At 39.0% G+C, this 17,855-nt stretch overlaps 7 protein-coding genes and 1 pseudogene across 7 annotated transcripts; 4 read left to right on the top strand and 4 right to left on the bottom strand.

Moving 5' to 3' along the window:
* Positions 1-8,958: 8,958 nt before the first annotated feature.
* LOC126837711 (histone H3) lies at positions 8,959-9,431 on the bottom strand. Its single transcript, XM_050571657.1, has one exon. It carries the CDS (start codon positions 9,421-9,423, stop codon positions 9,013-9,015), a length of 411 nt encoding a protein of 136 aa, XP_050427614.1. The 5' UTR covers positions 9,424-9,431; the 3' UTR covers positions 8,959-9,012.
* Positions 9,432-9,701: 270 nt separating this feature from the next.
* On the top strand, positions 9,702-10,013 carry LOC126837755 (histone H4). The gene has a single exon (XM_050571703.1). It carries the CDS (start codon positions 9,702-9,704, stop codon positions 10,011-10,013), a length of 312 nt encoding a protein of 103 aa, XP_050427660.1.
* A 611-nt stretch (positions 10,014-10,624) lies between these two features.
* LOC126837745 (histone H2A-like) lies at positions 10,625-11,203 on the bottom strand. The gene has a single exon (XM_050571692.1). It carries the CDS (start codon positions 11,163-11,165, stop codon positions 10,788-10,790), a length of 378 nt encoding a protein of 125 aa, XP_050427649.1. The 5' UTR covers positions 11,166-11,203; the 3' UTR covers positions 10,625-10,787.
* A 329-nt stretch (positions 11,204-11,532) lies between these two features.
* Positions 11,533-12,093, top strand: LOC126837728 (histone H2B). The gene has a single exon (XM_050571675.1). It carries the CDS (start codon positions 11,610-11,612, stop codon positions 11,985-11,987), a length of 378 nt encoding a protein of 125 aa, XP_050427632.1. The 5' UTR covers positions 11,533-11,609; the 3' UTR covers positions 11,988-12,093.
* A 1,650-nt stretch (positions 12,094-13,743) lies between these two features.
* Positions 13,744-14,193, bottom strand: LOC126837716 (histone H3). The gene has a single exon (XM_050571663.1). The coding sequence runs from the start codon at positions 14,183-14,185 to the stop codon at positions 13,775-13,777; it is 411 nt and encodes a 136-aa protein (XP_050427620.1). The 5' UTR covers positions 14,186-14,193; the 3' UTR covers positions 13,744-13,774.
* Positions 14,194-14,463: 270 nt separating this feature from the next.
* LOC126837754 (histone H4) lies at positions 14,464-14,775 on the top strand. The gene has a single exon (XM_050571702.1). It carries the CDS (start codon positions 14,464-14,466, stop codon positions 14,773-14,775), a length of 312 nt encoding a protein of 103 aa, XP_050427659.1.
* Positions 14,776-15,384: 609 nt separating this feature from the next.
* On the bottom strand, positions 15,385-15,963 carry LOC126837744 (histone H2A-like). The gene has a single exon (XM_050571691.1). It carries the CDS (start codon positions 15,923-15,925, stop codon positions 15,548-15,550), a length of 378 nt encoding a protein of 125 aa, XP_050427648.1. The 5' UTR covers positions 15,926-15,963; the 3' UTR covers positions 15,385-15,547.
* A 324-nt stretch (positions 15,964-16,287) lies between these two features.
* LOC126837732 (histone H2B-like) lies at positions 16,288-16,855 on the top strand (annotated as a pseudogene).
* Positions 16,856-17,855: the final 1,000 nt, after the last annotated feature.

Genomic DNA, 17,855 nt, shown 5'->3' with positions numbered 1-17,855 from the left:
CCGCCCGTCTTTAGGATGGCTATGTCTAGTACGTCTGGGTTGTGGTACGGGATGTCCGGGTAGTGTGTCGGGGAGTCCGGCGCAGCTACCGCAGTGTCGTTTCTTGTGGACAGGTATCTTTCAAGACGCCTACCGGCCGTGTTTGTCTGGTTGCTGTTCCACGTTGGATGTTTGGCGTTCAGGTCACCTGCCACGATTGTAGGGAGGTTTGAGATTAGCAGCGAGCATATGTCGCTCGTATCCAGCTGGGTGTGTGGGCTCTTATATGCTGCTGTTAGCCTGAATTCTTTTCTGCCAAGCTGTAGGTGGATTGTGGTGTTCTCGATGGACATCGTTGGAACTTGTACTTGATGGTGGGTGTACTTCTTGTGCACGAGAACTGCCGTGCCTCCGCTCGGGCGGCGGTTGTCCATACGAGTACGGTTTGTCGCGTACGTGTGGAAATTTGCCAGCTTGAACTTCACGGTGTCCGTCAGGTGCGTTTCGTTTAGTAGCATTATGTCTACTTTCTTGTCTCTGGCAAACTGGAGGAGTTGTAGGCGTTTGGGAGTTACGCCTTGGCAGTTCCAAATAAGGATCCGGGTTAATACCCATTGTTATTTAGGATAAGGGGCAGGATTGCCATGATTGTGGCGATAAGAGCGTCCTTCATATCCGTTTTTCCCGAGGAAATGTTGAGTAACAATTCCTGCAGTTTAGCTGCTATTGGTTGCATCATCACTGCTGGGTTACCTTTCGTGACCTTGGCGTAGGTTATTCCTGGGGAGACTTGTTGGACGGGCCCGGAGGTTTCCGGTTGTGTTGGAGCTGTAGTTTTTGCGGGGATTCTTGTTATTATTGGCCTTGTGGAACGCTTCTCAGTGATGGCCTTGATGACTGCGGGGCATTTTTTGAAGTTGGCCGTGTGGCGGCCTTCACAGTTGGAGCAGGTTGGTTCCTCTTCCTTGGTCTTGAGGCATTCGCTGGGTCGGTGTGGTCCAGCGCATTTCACGCATTTGGTGGCGAATCCGCAGTTGTGGCTTGAGTGTCCGAATTTTTGGCAGTTGTAGCACTGTGATGGGGCGTTTGATTTGTAACGTTCGACTCTGATCGTCATGTAGAACGGAGAGCGAAGTTGGAATATCCCTTTGTTCTCCGGGGAGTTTGGTAGAATTACCATGTGGATTGGCAATTTCTTGTCTGCAGTTCCGAACTGACGGACGCTTTTGGTGGCGAATCCAAGATCTTTCAGTTCTTCGGCGACCTCTACTTCAGTGATGCGGTTGAGGAGGCCTTTGATGACGATTTTCAGTGATTTTTCAGAGGGTAGACTGAAGGTGTGAAATTCGGTTCCGGTCACTGTAAGGTATTTTTGCACTATCTTGAAGGCCTCTATGTTAGAACATTAGATTTTGATTTCTTCTTTGCCGAAGGCTTTTGCATCCACGGCATCTTCGGGCATTGAAGTCATTAGTTTTTTCGCCACGGTCCTCCAGGCGGAGCCTTGAACTATGATTGGCGGTATCTTAATTTTTGGCGTTCGGTCCACTTGAGCGGCGGACTTCTTTTTCGGCGACTTGGCCTGGGCCGGCGACGAGGCGGCTGGTGCTGGTGCGGCGACTGCGGTGTCGGTCATGGTGAAGCGGTTTGAAATAGACTCTGGTACTCTGGTAAAATAAACAGGAACGGTGTGTATAACTCGCGTTTGGCCATCACGCCGTCTATATACTCGCCGCCATACCGACTAGTAAACGTTTACGGAATCGAATTTTCCGTTTTGACGTGATCCCGTTCCGTTTTATCTCGTTTTTTCCACTCGAAAATCACGCAACGGCGACAAATCTCGTTCTCCTTAGAGCCAACGTTATAGCAAATCCGTCGGTCGGTCGAGTTTTCCGTAGTTTTACGTGTCGCGTAGTTATCATCAAAACTCTATGCGATATTTTGACGGCGGCAACACCGACCGAATCGACTTAAGATTACACCGAAAATAGTAAAAACAATTTAAATTGTCATTGTAAAAATATATTACCTATTCGGCTATTAAAGCTGCCCCGATTTCTATTAAAAATAAGACTGCCAAACGCTCGACTCTATTTTAATTAAATCGTTAACCGATTCGAACGAGTAAACCGTCGCGATTATGACGTCTTTACATTTGTTTAAATTTATTTTATATATTTTTGAAAGTCCAAGACTGATTTACTACGTTTGCTCAATAGTAGTATTGTTAAATATCTAGACTCGCCCGTGATCGTCGGGGGTCCATATTATGACGGTTTCATCCAAAGTGACGAGGCAGCACAATGTATGCACAACGAGTAGCCCGTTTACAAAACCGATTACGTTTCAAAAAATTAATATCGGTGTTTTTATTTTTAAGTTTTATGATAACGTTTTGGTTTATTTTGTCTTGAAATAAATTTCCATAACCCATTTTTTACCTGATAAACATATACTTTATGTGTAGGCCCATTCCCAAAAGTTATTGTCTGCAGTAATTGCCATGAGGCATGTAATATTGGACCGTTTGTCAAATAAAAACGTATTATCAACATAACGGGTTTCACATAGGTATTACATATTGTATTTTAATATTAAAGTCGGAAACGTTTATTTCTCATTTTATTAAACGAAAATGCTAATTTATTATTGTAAAATTAAAAGTACAAAATTTATTTTATGAATAAAATCGTGTTTTTTTTTTACTCCAGAAATAATCTACTCGAATCAAAAACTTTTCGTTTACTCACGTTCGAGTGCCTTATTAATTTTTCATTTTAAACGTGGTTGGAAAACTGATTTAACAAAAAAACAATTGCAATTTGTAGGTAAAGACTGTTTGTTTTGGACATTTTATTAAACGGGTTTTTTCATATTTACCCAAAATTTCAAAAAAAGTTGACTTTTATAGTTAATTGTACATAGGCTATTCGATACACAAAATACAAACACCAGCCGAACAATGGCCATTTCACATTAGCAAGTGATATATTATTAATTGTTATATTATTTAGTTTTCAGTTTTCACAAACTTATCAGAACCTATTGATATCGTCACTGTCCGTGTGTTTTAAATTCAGTGCCGCGGAAACGTGCGGAGCCCGTATCTACCTACTTTCAGATAATATAGTTTTAAACGACGCGCCACAATCTACGGGGTTTTTTATTTTTTTTTTTTAGTAACGCGTCCATCCCTCCCGTCGGACAAACCGGATATACTCTGCGCCATGAGAGAAGTAACCCGTTGCTCGACCGAAACGCGTCCGATTCCGCGCATCGCCACCGATAGGCCACACCCACGGTCGGCGGCGGCGCTGCATATATAGGGTGTATTATAACGTAAACTCGATACAGTGTGTCACAAGTCATAAGACTCACGTCTTACGTCTTTGAACCACGCGCTTGCGTTTACTGTTGAATTATTACATTATTATATTATTATTATAATAATAATATAATAATAAATAATATATTATATATTTTATAATAAATATTAAATTCATATTTAATTTAAATATTCTTTAGTTTTAATTTATATAATTAGGTTATACACGAAGGTTTGGGATGCGTCATTTCTTTGCCTGTACACCAAAAGTCGGGACGCGGCTTTCCTTTGCCTGTACACAAAAACCTCTGACCTCACTTGACCTGGTTGTAAAAATATGTTATAATAATAAGTCTAGCTATGTATCTGTAATTTTTTTAAATTTTAAATTGAAAAGACTAGTCTAGAAGTTAGACGGTTAATAAATATCAAGTGTCCGGTGTTGCTTACTTGGGTTGTTACCACTTTTACCAATTTTTATGAACTACCAATGTCCAGTTCCTTATCAGCAGGCGGAATTCGTATTGAAAACTAATAAGGACGGCAGGTCTCCGAGTGTTTTAGCATTCGCTCGCTCGGCGCCGTCGCTTCGCTCCGCCAACTAAAAATATCCTAGGTTTGTAGGCTACAGTCTATGAGGAGGTAACAGGTTTAAAATTAAGTTTAAATTAAAATTTTAAAAAGTTAAAGAGGCTTGATAAGAAGCTGGCCATTGGGAAAAAGTGTATAATGGAAATTGTCTTTGGTAAAAGTTGTTATATTATAGACCACGTCATCAATATAGGCCGGTGTCATTCCGCTTAACTTTATGAGTTGAAAACAGATAAAAATGTCTAGAGGACAGTCAGCTAAATGTCTGTTAAGGTTTGCCTTTGTGAAACAAAATTTGTTTAAACGTAGTATGTTATATGTCTGTACACAGCGGTTCCGAGGGGCCGAGTCAGCTCACTACGTTTTAAAGTATACCGTTATAATTCATCGTACCTTTATCTAGTAATCATAGTTCATACTTAGTTTCGAAAAAGTGTTTTGCAAGCTAAGTACCGGTTAACTGTAGTGCAAGTCTAGCTATCTGTCAGATCAGAAACGTCCTACTACTAAAGCGAGTGTGCTACTTGCTTAAAGGACAATTTTTTTTTTTTTTTTAATTTGAATTGTTTGAGGTGTTGTTTACTTCACGGGCTTGGTAATAGCTATGGTTCAAAATAGAAAAAAATGTTTAGAGGTCAGTCTGTATATGTCTGATATGGTGTTCCTATTTGCAACAAAACTTTTTCAAACGTATACGTTATATGTCTAGATATTGGTTGAATTAAAATCCTTATTTGTTCAGAAATCACCGTCTATGCCATTATTCGGTAATGACGTACTGTACGTTTAGAATGTAACCAACAGCATAATGCATTAAATATGTATATTAAAGGTCTGGTGGTTTAACAGAAGTTCATAAGTGTTTAAGAATTCAAGAGTAAATCACATGAATGAAATGTCTAGATTATATTAAAACTTAAAAGGGAAAGAAGTGAAGAGTGATAAATACATTATTATCGATCGACTATTTGGCAGAGCTTATAAAAATGTCCAAAGAGAGGTTAATTGAAATGTCTCGATGCAAATCTTTTAGTTTTTGGATCTGGACCTTTAATGCTAAAGGTACTTTGATACTTAAGGTCTGACGTTTGTTGGTTATTAGAAGTTTAAAAGTGTGGAAGAATGATATGTTTGTGTGACGGTTACTTGGGAACTCAAGAGTACAAAACATAAATGAAATGTCTGAAATAATTTGTAGCAAATATTTTTGATTATTCGAGTGTCCGGCGGTGATTATAAAAACGGTCAGAGTACAAAATGATAATAATAATAATATTCAGTGCATAAAATACCTAAATTATTTGATACTTATCCAGACATATTTTATACATAATAGATAAATTGATATATACATTAATACTTTTTTAAGTAAACCATGAAAGGTATATAAATCCATATGTTGATATATTTTTAGATGGCTAACCAACAATTCATCCTACTAAATGATAATAATCAAAAATTTTAAAATAATTTTATTTTTTATTATGTAGTATCAATTTAAAAAAATATAGCAAAATCTATAGATTTACTATACTTTTTTAGGGTGGAGCGAATACTTATAATTATACTTCTATAAATAATAAAATAGTAAATTAAATGTTGAATTTCAATATAAATTTTAACCCTTTGAAGCACAGCATTTTTTTCTCCGATTTTCTCTGAACATGATTATGAAGGTGGTAATAAATATATACCACTGTGCGAGAGTAGGCTGTTTTTTGAAAAAGTAGTAAATTACTTATACCACCATGCTTCAAAATGTTAAAATGAAATAAAATGATTATTTTTATGTTTTAATTATGCCCTATGTCTGAAATCACACCACAAAAAAAACCAAAATAGTCAATATTAATAAGTATCTAATTTAGTTCAAGCTATATCAACAGCAGCTCAAAAAAAAACAAAATATATATACATACATATAATATAAAAAATTAACATTAAATAGTTAGTAAAAATAAATGTTCAGACAATTTTTTTGATTTTTGATTACTACTCATAAAAACGGTCTAAGAACACAAAATGTTGAACGCTAAAATTATCTAAAGACAACTGTTTTAAGAATTTAAAAAGATGATATAGGGACTTTTGCTGATGCTTTTAAAAAACATACCTATAATTTTTTATAATAAGACTGTGTAAAAATGCATTTATTCGTTGGTTAAATAAGTATTATAAAGCCAGGGAGTAAAAACTGGAATGATTACAATAGCAAAGATGTTGCTATGTATAATGTGATTAAAATAAATTAGATCATGTGATATAGTTATTTCTTATTAGAGCGGAATGAACACATAGATATTTTATGTCAATAATGTATATAAATTTTAAGCACACAAAAGTAGCCCCAGGTGTATAAAACTAAAAATCGATTGTTTTTAGATCTGAACAATTTTTATTCAGTGCATCAAATATACTATTATTATTATTTAAAAAAATATTTTTCATTATATATATATATTATTATTTTAACAACAATAAACTTTTTTTTAATTAATCCATGTATTATGTTATTTTTAGATAAGTAAATAAATGTTTTTCTACTAAATAATTTACAATAATACTTCCTAAAAAAAAAATTATCTGGAAAGTGAAATCAGATACATGATTTAAAAAAATAAAGTTATATGTTTGTCAATTTCAAAGAATACAAACTATATTTTTAACTTTAATGACAATTATTAGATTTTTCTTAGCTTGAATTGTTGATTTCCACATAGCTTACCTACAATGTATGAATTTTCCAAAGTTAAAATATTAAAACCACAAATTAAGTCAAAAAACAATTTTAAAAACCCCAAACGGTTAGTGATAGTACTCGATAGTGATCATACATATTTATATAGGTAAATCATCCTACTAAATGAAATAATTAAAATATATTCAAATAATGCCAATTTAACGTGAAATAATATATCATTAAAAAAAAATATATACAAAAACTAAAATAATTTTTATTCTATGTAGTGATCATAATTGTACAGCTTTAACAAAAAATTTTGAAATAATTAATGTCTTAATTATTTGTACATTAGTATCGTATGTGTGTGCACGTTAAGAAACTAAAGCGTTAAGAGAAGTCGGTTAAGACACTGTATAATGAAAAAAAACTGTCAATTTAAATTAGGGTTGAGTATAGAGATTAGATAGGCACTAATTATTAAAAAATACTTCATAAATAACAAAAAATGAACTTCTACGGTGTAAGTTTTCTGTTGGCCGCAGGCAAATTAATCGGTGACGGCATAGGATAACAGTCTGTAACCAATGGTAACAATAATAACTACTTATTGTATTAATTAAAGACAGAGTAGATAGAAGTAGCAATCAATCTTCTAAACGGACAAGCGTCGGTTATGATTTCACTATAGTATTGGCCTAAAACAAATAATTTACATATATATAAAATAAGTCAGTAAGTTATTTAGTTGAAAATAAATAGTAGTCAACAAATTTTTCAACAAAAAATATGAAATGTATCGTTATCACCACACACAGCGGTTTGAAAAAGATAAGAATTTTGTACATCTAATTAATTTGATAATTTGGTTTAAGCGAAATGTAATATACTACTATACTATATATTATTATATATATTCTAAATCTAAAAAACGTACCGACATCCAACGACGCATATTAATAGATAATGTTTGCTCACCGGGAAACACGTCGATTTCTCTTGAACGAAAACCGTGAGCGAATTACGGACAAATATGTAATCAATAATAACTATTATACGTTTAATATATAATTATATGTATGTAATATAACAAACTACAAAGACAAAAATTCACCAAAAAAAACAAAACACGCCGTTCGCCGTTTTTAATTTTCATTATTATATATATGATAACGTTTGACACACCGGGAAACACTATTGAATAAAAAACCACGTATGATAATGAACAACAGTGTAATTAATAATAATAATAATAATTTTACGTTTAATTTAATTTAAGGAAAGTACAAACTCGGCAAAAAAAACAACACACGCCGTCACCGTTATTATTTGATACGATAACGTCGTGACATGATAAAAACGCGCGCCAACGCCACGCGCTGCCCAAGCCGCCTTTATGCTTGTCTATGAGCCAGATGTATTATACGAATCCCATGGAAGAGACGATTAGGCGACTGGCGGGACGTCGGCTATTTGAATTGACATTTTATTATTATGATTATATTATTATTATAATAATAATATAATAATAAATAATATATTATATATTTTATAATAAATATTAAATTCATATTTAATTTAAATATTCTTTAGTTTTAATTTATATAATTAGGTTATACACGAAGGTTTGGGATGCGTCATTTCTTTGCCTGTACACCAAAAGTCGGGACGCGGCTTTCCTTTGCCTGTACACAAAAACCTCTGACCTCACTTGACCTGGTTGTAAAAATATGTTATAATAATAACATATTATATTATTATAATAAATAAAATAATAATATAATAAATTATGTTAATTTATAAATATAAATATTTATAAATTATAATAAATAATATACTCTATACACAATCACTCTGTATATCGTCTGTTTCGCGCTGTATGCACGCCTCAGCGCGACACCGAATGGCACAAAGTGGGGGAAATGGGGCCTCGGGACAGTCGTGATGCGCGAAACGGGTTACTTCTCTCATGGCGCAGAGTATAGAAAATAATAATTCCTTTACACACCGCGTTCTACAACCTAACAAACTCATATCGACTATAACGCGGCCGCCGTCGCCGCCGACTACTTCCCGCGCGCGCCAAAAATACGTTTCACACTGTGCCTAACGCTACACCGACCCGTTCGTCGTCCATCGCCACCGCCGTGTCTACCGCCTATTCTTTTACCCGCTTTTTTTTTTAATATAAATAATACTTCAATAAAAACGGGTCGTTGGGAATTTTCAACATTAATTTAAAAATGTAAGTAACAACATTCTCGGGGGATACCCACGACCGTCGATAATAATAAAACTATTAAGTACAAAACTGTTGTATTCATTTTACCAACAGCGCGGCGCCCGCTGTAAGGTCAATAAAGAAATAATTGTAACGCATGTAGTGGCCCTGAAAAGGGCCGTTTTAAAGAGGATTTGTAGAGTATTGAGACGATTAAGCACGTTCTCCGCGAATACGGCGAGCCAACTGGATGTCCTTGGGCATGATGGTAACACGCTTGGCGTGGATAGCGCACAAGTTGGTGTCTTCGAACAGACCGACCAAGTATGCTTCGCTGGCTTCTTGCAGAGCCATGACGGCCGAGCTCTGGAAACGCAAGTCGGTCTTGAAGTCTTGGGCGATCTCACGGACCAAACGTTGGAACGGCAATTTGCGGATCAACAGCTCGGTGCTCTTCTGGTAACGACGGATTTCACGGAGAGCCACGGTACCGGGACGGTAACGATGGGGTTTCTTCACTCCTCCGGTCGCCGGTGCGCTCTTGCGGGCGGCTTTGGTGGCCAACTGCTTCCTGGGAGCCTTGCCTCCGGTAGATTTGCGGGCGGTTTGCTTGGTACGGGCCATGTCGGTAGTTCGTAAACTGTCTGTGAAAACTCGAAACGGTCGAATATGTCTCCGCACACCGAATGAGCTCGTATATATATACAAATTCGGATCATAGGCGCGAGTTCTCATTGGTCGACGGAACGACCTGCCGAAACAGAGGGGGTTCGCGCGATACCGCGCCGTGATTGGTCCGCGCGACGGCCCGATCATATAAATACGGCGCGAAAACGTTGTCCGGGCATCATTCGATTTGTTTCTTCAGTCTACCGCAGCTCTCCGAACGACAATCAGCAACAATGACCGGACGCGGCAAAGGAGGAAAAGGTTTGGGAAAAGGAGGCGCCAAACGTCATCGTAAAGTGCTCCGGGACAACATCCAAGGAATCACCAAGCCGGCCATTCGTCGGTTAGCCCGCCGCGGTGGTGTCAAACGTATCTCCGGCCTGATCTACGAAGAGACCCGCGGAGTGTTGAAGGTGTTCCTGGAAAACGTAATCCGCGACGCCGTCACCTACACCGAGCACGCCAAGAGGAAGACCGTCACCGCCATGGACGTGGTCTACGCTCTGAAACGCCAAGGCCGCACTCTGTACGGATTCGGAGGTTAATTCCCGACGACCGTTCGCTTTGCACCCTACCTACTGTTCTTTAAAACGGCCCTTTTCAGGGCCACCATTTTATATTATTTACATTATTATCGGTTAACGTTCATATGTCATTTAATGCAGTCGAGTATATTTAATGAGTGTTCTAAGTATATATACCGTATAAACTAACATAACGTTATAGTGTATTGCCTTTATAATAAATAACATACACGAGTAGTTTTAACGGTATACTATGTAATTGTTCAAATTAATATTTTATAGTACATACAGAATGATATGTACTCCGTAATATACATGCTAATCGTCACAAAACAAACTAAATGTATAATATAGTATAAAAAATGTAACATACTAATTGTATATTTGTAATCGCAAATGGGTACATAATATTGTAAGTCTTTGATCTAAATCTATTAACATTGATGACAATATTAATGAAAAGACAAAAAAAAAAAAAAAAAAAAGTATTTATGTATATTACTATACTTGAGTATTATTTCCAATTTAAGTTAACAGACACATTTTATAAATTGCTTTTGACCTTGAAAAAATAAAAAAAGGACTAAGGTAGATTTGTTGAAATTCTATGTTACAATTATTTTTTTTTAAATATACTTATATTTTCTAAGGCTTGACAAAATAATACAACGATATTTAGCACAACGCCGCACGTCATCTATGCCGAAAACAACAAGAGTGTTGTATAACTAGTTAATATTTGGTGGCCCTGAAAAGGGCCGTTTTAATATGTATAAATACGGCGACGACGCGTTCTTAAGCTTTCTTTTCGGTCTTCTTGGGCAAAAGGACGGCTTGGATGTTGGGCAACACACCGCCTTGGGCGATGGTGACGCCGGACAACAGTTTGTTCAACTCCTCGTCGTTCCTGATGGCCAACTGCAAATGTCTGGGGATGATACGGGTCTTCTTGTTGTCACGGGCGGCGTTACCGGCCAACTCCAACACTTCAGCGGCCAAGTACTCCATGACGGCGGCCAGGTACACGGGAGCGCCGGCACCGACGCGCTCGGCGTAGTTGCCCTTCCTCAACAGACGATGGATACGACCGACCGGGAACTGGAGTCCGGCACGGGACGACCGGGTCTTCGATTTGCCGCTCTTTGCTTTTCCTCCTTTGCCGCGTCCGGTCATGATGCTCGATTGTAGATTGTCGTGTAGTGAAACGAGAGAAAATCCAGACGATACTGATGATCGAAACGGGCCAAAATCGGTATTTATACACTTTTACGACGTAAAAGCGTCTGTATGTTGGCCTACGTTTGAAAATAACGACGATGAAAAACCACACTTTGTAGATATAAACGTTCAATGCAAAGTGTTGTTTATACTCGTCGTGTTTTTCTTCGATGCATGGACGTTGACGATGAAAAAACGGCAAATTGTAGGGTTCGCCTTTAAACACAAAGTGTTATTTTTACTCGTCGTTTTTTCGTCGACTCTTACAAACCGTACTCGATAAACCAAGTCGCGACGCGTAATAAATATGAGCGTAAACGATTTTCGAACCATCATTCGTCCACCAGCTACCGGCCAACTATTTCGACGACCCGCAAACCGTGTACAACCGCAGTCACTATGGCACCAGGAGGTAAATCCGCAGGCAAGGCCATGAAGAAGTCCGGCAAGGCGCAGAAAAACATCACCAAGTCCGACAAGAAGCGCAAGCCGAAGAGGAAAGAATCGTACGGTATTTACATCTACAAGGTGTTGAAACAAGTCCACCCCGACACCGGCGTTTCCTCCAAGGCGATGAGCATCATGAACAGCTTCGTCAACGACATTTTCGAACGCATCGCCGCCGAATCCAGCCGTCTGGCCCACTACAACAAGCGTTCGACCATCACCAGCCGGGAGATCCAGACCGCCGTCCGTCTGCTGTTGCCCGGTGAATTGGCCAAGCACGCCGTCAGTGAAGGCACCAAGGCCGTGACCAAGTACACCAGTTCCAAATAAGCGTTTCGATATTAGTCGCGCGCTATATCCACTTAAAACGGCCCTTTTCAGGGCCACCAAATTATTTTGATACACGGTCTCGTCTCCCGTTATAATATTATTATTATTCGTAGTGTTGTACCCTATTTAAGTTATTAATATCTGGGGTTTTTAATTTGTATAGACAATATCACCGACCGACGACCGCCTTTTGTTTTGACGCCGTGTGCGTTATCGTCTTTTGTATCATTTATTATGTTTGTCGTTGGTCTGTACACGTGTGTTTTATTTGTACATTCATCGAATTTATTCACATTATATTACTAAAAATTTATAAAATTACTACACAAATTAGAAAAAAAACGGGAAAACAATATTAGCTATAGATAACACTTAAATTAGCTATATATGTATGTAAAAAAAATTGCAATTTGTAGGTAAAGACCGTTTGTTTTGGACATTTTATTAAACGGGTTTTTTCATATTTTCCTAAAATCACTGTCCGTGTGTTTTAAATTCAGTGCCGCGGAAACGTGCGGAGCCCGTATCTACCTACTTTCAGATAATATAGTTTTAAACGACGCGCCACAATCTACGGGGTTTTTTATTTTTTTTTTTTAGTAACGCGTCCATCCCTCCCGTCGGACAAACCGGATATACTCTGCGCCATGAGAGAAGTAACCCGTTGCTCGACCGAAACGCGTCCGATTCCGCGCATCGCCACCGATAGGCCACACCCACGGTCGGCGGCGGCGCTGCATATATAGGGTGTATTATAACGTAAACTCGATACAGTGTGTCACAAGTCATAAGACTCACGTCTTACGTCTTTGAACCACGCGCTTGCGTTTACTGTTGAATTATTACATTATTATATTATTATTATAATAATAATATAATAATAAATAATATATTATATATTTTATAATAAATATTAAATTCATATTTAATTTAAATATTCTTTAGTTTTAATTTATATAATTAGGTTATACACGAAGGTTTGGGATGCGTCATTTCTTTGCCTGTACACCAAAAGTCGGGACGCGGCTTTCCTTTGCCTGTACACAAAAACCTCTGACCTCACTTGACCTGGTTGTAAAAATATGTTATAATAATAACATATTATATTATTATAATAAATAAAATAATAATATAATAAATTATGTTAATTTATAAATATAAATATTTATAAATTATAATAAATAATATACTCTATACACAATCACTCTGTATATCGTCTGTTTCGCGCTGTATGCACGCCTCAGCGCGACACCGAATGGCACAAAGTGGGGGAAATGGGGCCTCGGGACAGTCGTGATGCGCGAAACGGGTTACTTCTCTCATGGCGCAGAGTATAGAAAATAATAATTCCTTTACACACCGCGTTCTACAACCTAACAAACTCATATCGACTATAACGCGGCCGCCGTCGCCGCCGACTACTTCCCGCGCGCGCCAAAAATACGTTTCACACTGTGCCTAACGCTACACCGACCCGTTCGTCGTCCATCGCCACCGCCGTGTCTACCGCCTATTCTTTTACCCGCTTTTTTTTTTAATATAAATAATACTTCAATAAAAACGGGTCGTTGGGAATTTTCAACATTAATTTAAAAATGTAAGTAACAACATTCTCGGGGGGATACCCACGACCGTCGATAATAATAAAACTATTAAGTACAAAACTGTTGTATTCATTTTACCAACAGCGCGGCGCCCGCTGTAAGGTCAATAAAGAAATAATTGTAACGCATGTAGTGGCCCTGAAAAGGGCCGTTTTAAAGAGGATTTGTAGAGTATTGAGACGATTAAGCACGTTCTCCGCGAATACGGCGAGCCAACTGGATGTCCTTGGGCATGATGGTAACGCGCTTGGCGTGGATAGCGCACAAGTTGGTGTCTTCGAACAGACCGACCAAGTATGCTTCGCTGGCTTCTTGCAGAGCCATGACGGCCGAGCTCTGGAAACGCAAGTCGGTCTTGAAGTCTTGGGCGATCTCACGGACCAAACGTTGGAAAGGCAATTTGCGGATCAACAGCTCGGTGCTCTTCTGGTAACGACGGATTTCACGGAGAGCCACGGTACCGGGACGGTAACGATGGGGTTTCTTCACTCCTCCGGTCGCCGGTGCGCTCTTGCGGGCGGCTTTGGTGGCCAACTGCTTCCTGGGAGCCTTGCCTCCGGTAGATTTGCGGGCGGTTTGCTTGGTACGGGCCATGTCGGTAGTTCGTAAACTGTCTGTGAAAACTCGAAACGGTCGAATATGTCTCCGCACACCGAATGAGCTCGTATATATATACAAATTCGGATCATAGGCGCGAGTTCTCATTGGTCGACGGAACGACCTGCCGAAACAGAGGGGGTTCGCGCGATACCGCGCCGTGATTGGTCCGCGCGACGGCCCGATCATATAAATACGGCGCGAAAACGTTGTCCGGGCATCATTCGATTTGTTTCTTCAGTCTACCGCAGCTCTCCGAACGACAATCAGCAACAATGACCGGACGCGGCAAAGGAGGAAAAGGTTTGGGAAAAGGAGGCGCCAAACGTCATCGTAAAGTGCTCCGGGACAACATCCAAGGAATCACCAAGCCGGCCATTCGTCGGTTAGCCCGCCGCGGTGGTGTCAAACGTATCTCCGGCCTGATCTACGAAGAGACCCGCGGAGTGTTGAAGGTGTTCCTGGAAAACGTAATCCGCGACGCCGTCACCTACACCGAGCACGCCAAGAGGAAGACCGTCACCGCCATGGACGTGGTCTACGCTCTGAAACGCCAAGGCCGCACTCTGTACGGATTCGGAGGTTAATTCCCGACGACCGTTCGCTTTGCACCCTACCTACTGTTCTTTAAAACGGCCTTTTCAGGGCCACCATTTTATATTATTTACATTATTATCGGTTAACGTTCATATGTCATTTAATGCAGTCGAGTATATTTAATGAGTGTTCTAAGTATATATACCGTATAAACTAACATAACGTTATAGTGTATTGCCTTTATAATAAATAACATACACGAGTAGTTTTAACGGTATACTATGTAATTGTTCAAATTAATATTTTATAGTACATACAGAATGATATGTACTCCGTAATATACATGCTAATCGTCACAAAACAAACTAAATGTATAATATAGTATAAAAAATGTAACATACTAATTGTATATTTGTAATCGCAAATGGGTACATAATATTGTAAGTCTTTGATCTAAATCTATTAACATTGATGACAATATTAATGAAAAGACAAAAAAAAAAAAAAAAAAAGTATTTATGTATATTACTATACTTGAGTATTATTTCCAATTTAAGTTAACAGACACATTTTATAAATTGCTTTTGACCTTGAAAAAATAAAAAAAGGACTAAGGTAGATTTGTTGAAATTCTATGTTACAATTATTTTTTTTTAAATATACTTATATTTTCTAAGGCTTGACAAAATAATACAACGATATTTAGCACAACGCCGCACGTCATCTATGCCGAAAACAACAAGAGTGTTGTATAACTAGTTAATATTTGGTGGCCCTGAAAAGGGCCGTTTTAATATGTATAAATACGGCGACGACGCGTTCTTAAGCTTTCTTTTCGGTCTTCTTGGGCAAAAGGACGGCTTGGATGTTGGGCAACACACCGCCTTGGGCGATGGTGACGCCGGACAACAGTTTGTTCAACTCCTCGTCGTTCCTGATGGCCAACTGCAAATGTCTGGGGATGATACGGGTCTTCTTGTTGTCACGGGCGGCGTTACCGGCCAACTCCAACACTTCAGCGGCCAAGTACTCCATGACGGCGGCCAGGTACACGGGAGCGCCGGCACCGACGCGCTCGGCGTAGTTGCCCTTCCTCAACAGACGATGGATACGACCGACCGGGAACTGGAGTCCGGCACGGGACGACCGGGTCTTCGATTTGCCGCTCTTTGCTTTTCCTCCTTTGCCGCGTCCGGTCATGATGCTCGATTGTAGATTGTCGTGTAGTGAAACGAGAGAAAATCCAGACGATACTGATGATCGAAACGGGCCAAAATCGGTATTTATACACTTTTACGACGTAAAAGCGTCTGTATGTTGGCCTACGTTTGAAAATAACGACGATGAAAAACCACACTTTGTAGATATAAACGTTCAATGCAAAGTGTTGTTTATACTCGTCGTGTTTTTCTTCGATGCATGGACGTTGACGATGAAAAAACGGCAAATTGTAGGGTTCGCCTTTAAACACAAAGTGTTATTTTTACTCGTCGTTTTTTCGTCGACTCTTACAAACCGTACTCGATAAACCAAGTCGCGACGCGTAATAAATATGAGCGTAAACGATTTTCGAACCATCATTCGTCCACCAGCTACCGGCCAACTATTTCGACGACCCGCAAACCGTGTACAACCGCAGTCACTATGGCACCAGGAGGTAAATCCGCAGGCAAGGCCATGAAGAAGTCCGGCAAGGCGCAGAAAAACATCACCAAGTCCGACAAGAAGCGCAAGCCGAAGAGGAAAGAATCGTACGGTATTTACATCTACAAGGTGTTGAAACAAGTCCACCCCGACACCGGCGTTTCCTCCAAGGCGATGAGCATCATGAACAGCTTCGTCAACGACATTTTCGAACGCATCGCCGCCGAATCCAGCCGTCTGGCCCACTACAACAAGCGTTCGACCATCACCAGCCGGAGATCCAGACCGCCGTCCGTCTGCTGTTGCCCGGTGAATTGGCCAAGCACGCCGTCAGTGAAGGCACCAAGGCCGTGACCAAGTACACCAGTTCCAAATAAGCGTTTCGATATTAGTCGCGCGCTATATCCACTTAAAACGGCCCTTTTCAGGGCCACCAAATTATTTTGATACACGGTCTCGTCTCCCGTTATAATATTATTATTATTCGTAGTGTTGTACCCTATTTAAGTTATTAATATCTGGGGTTTTTAATTTGTATAGACAATATCACCGACCGACGACCGCCTTTTGTTTTGACGCCGTGTGCGTTATCGTCTTTTGTATCATTTATTATGTTTGTCGTTGGTCTGTACACGTGTGTTTTATTTGTACATTCATCGAATTTATTCACATTATATTACTAAAAATTTATAAAATTACTACACAAATTAGAAAAAAAACGGGAAAACAATATTAGCTATAGATAACACTTAAATTAGCTATATATGTATGTAAAAAAAATTGCAATTTGTAGGTAAAGACCGTTTGTTTTGGACATTTTATTAAACGGGTTTTTTCATATTTTCCTAAAATCACTGTCCGTGTGTTTTAAATTCAGTGCCGCGGAAACGTGCGGAGCCCGTATCTACCTACTTTCAGATAATATAGTTTTAAACGACGCGCCACAATCTACGGGGTTTTTTATTTTTTTTTTTAGTAACGCGTCCATCCCTCCCGTCGGACAAACCGGATATACTCTGCGCCATGAGAGAAGTAACCCGTTGCTCGACCGAAACGCGTCCGATTCCGCGCATCGCCACCGATAGGCCACACCCACGGTCGGCGGCGGCGCTGCATATATAGGGTGTATTATAACGTAAACTCGATACAGTGTGTCACAAGTCATAAGACTCACGTCTTACGTCTTTGAACCACGCGCTTGCGTTTACTGTTGAATTATTACATTATTATATTATTATTATAATAATAATATAATAATAAATAATATATTATATATTTTATAATAAATATTAAATTCATATTTAATTTAAATATTCTTTAGTTTTAATTTATATAATTAGGTTATACACGAAGGTTTGGGATGCGTCATTTCTTTGCCTGTACACCAAAAGTCGGGACGCGGCTTTCCTTTGCCTGTACACAAAAACCTCTGACCTCACTTGACCTGGTTGTAAAAATATGTTATAATAATAACATATTATATTAT

Source organism: Adelges cooleyi, unplaced genomic scaffold, assembly GCF_023614345.1.
Source record: "Adelges cooleyi isolate 19-005CV unplaced genomic scaffold, UGA_ACOO_1.1 ACOO_flye_CR_arks_rails_tigmint_CR_PRNA_29, whole genome shotgun sequence".
Classification (NCBI taxonomy): domain Eukaryota; kingdom Metazoa; phylum Arthropoda; class Insecta; order Hemiptera; family Adelgidae; genus Adelges; species Adelges cooleyi.
The sequence above is the reverse complement of the archived record's forward strand: the minus strand, read 5'-3'. Positions and strand labels throughout refer to the sequence as shown.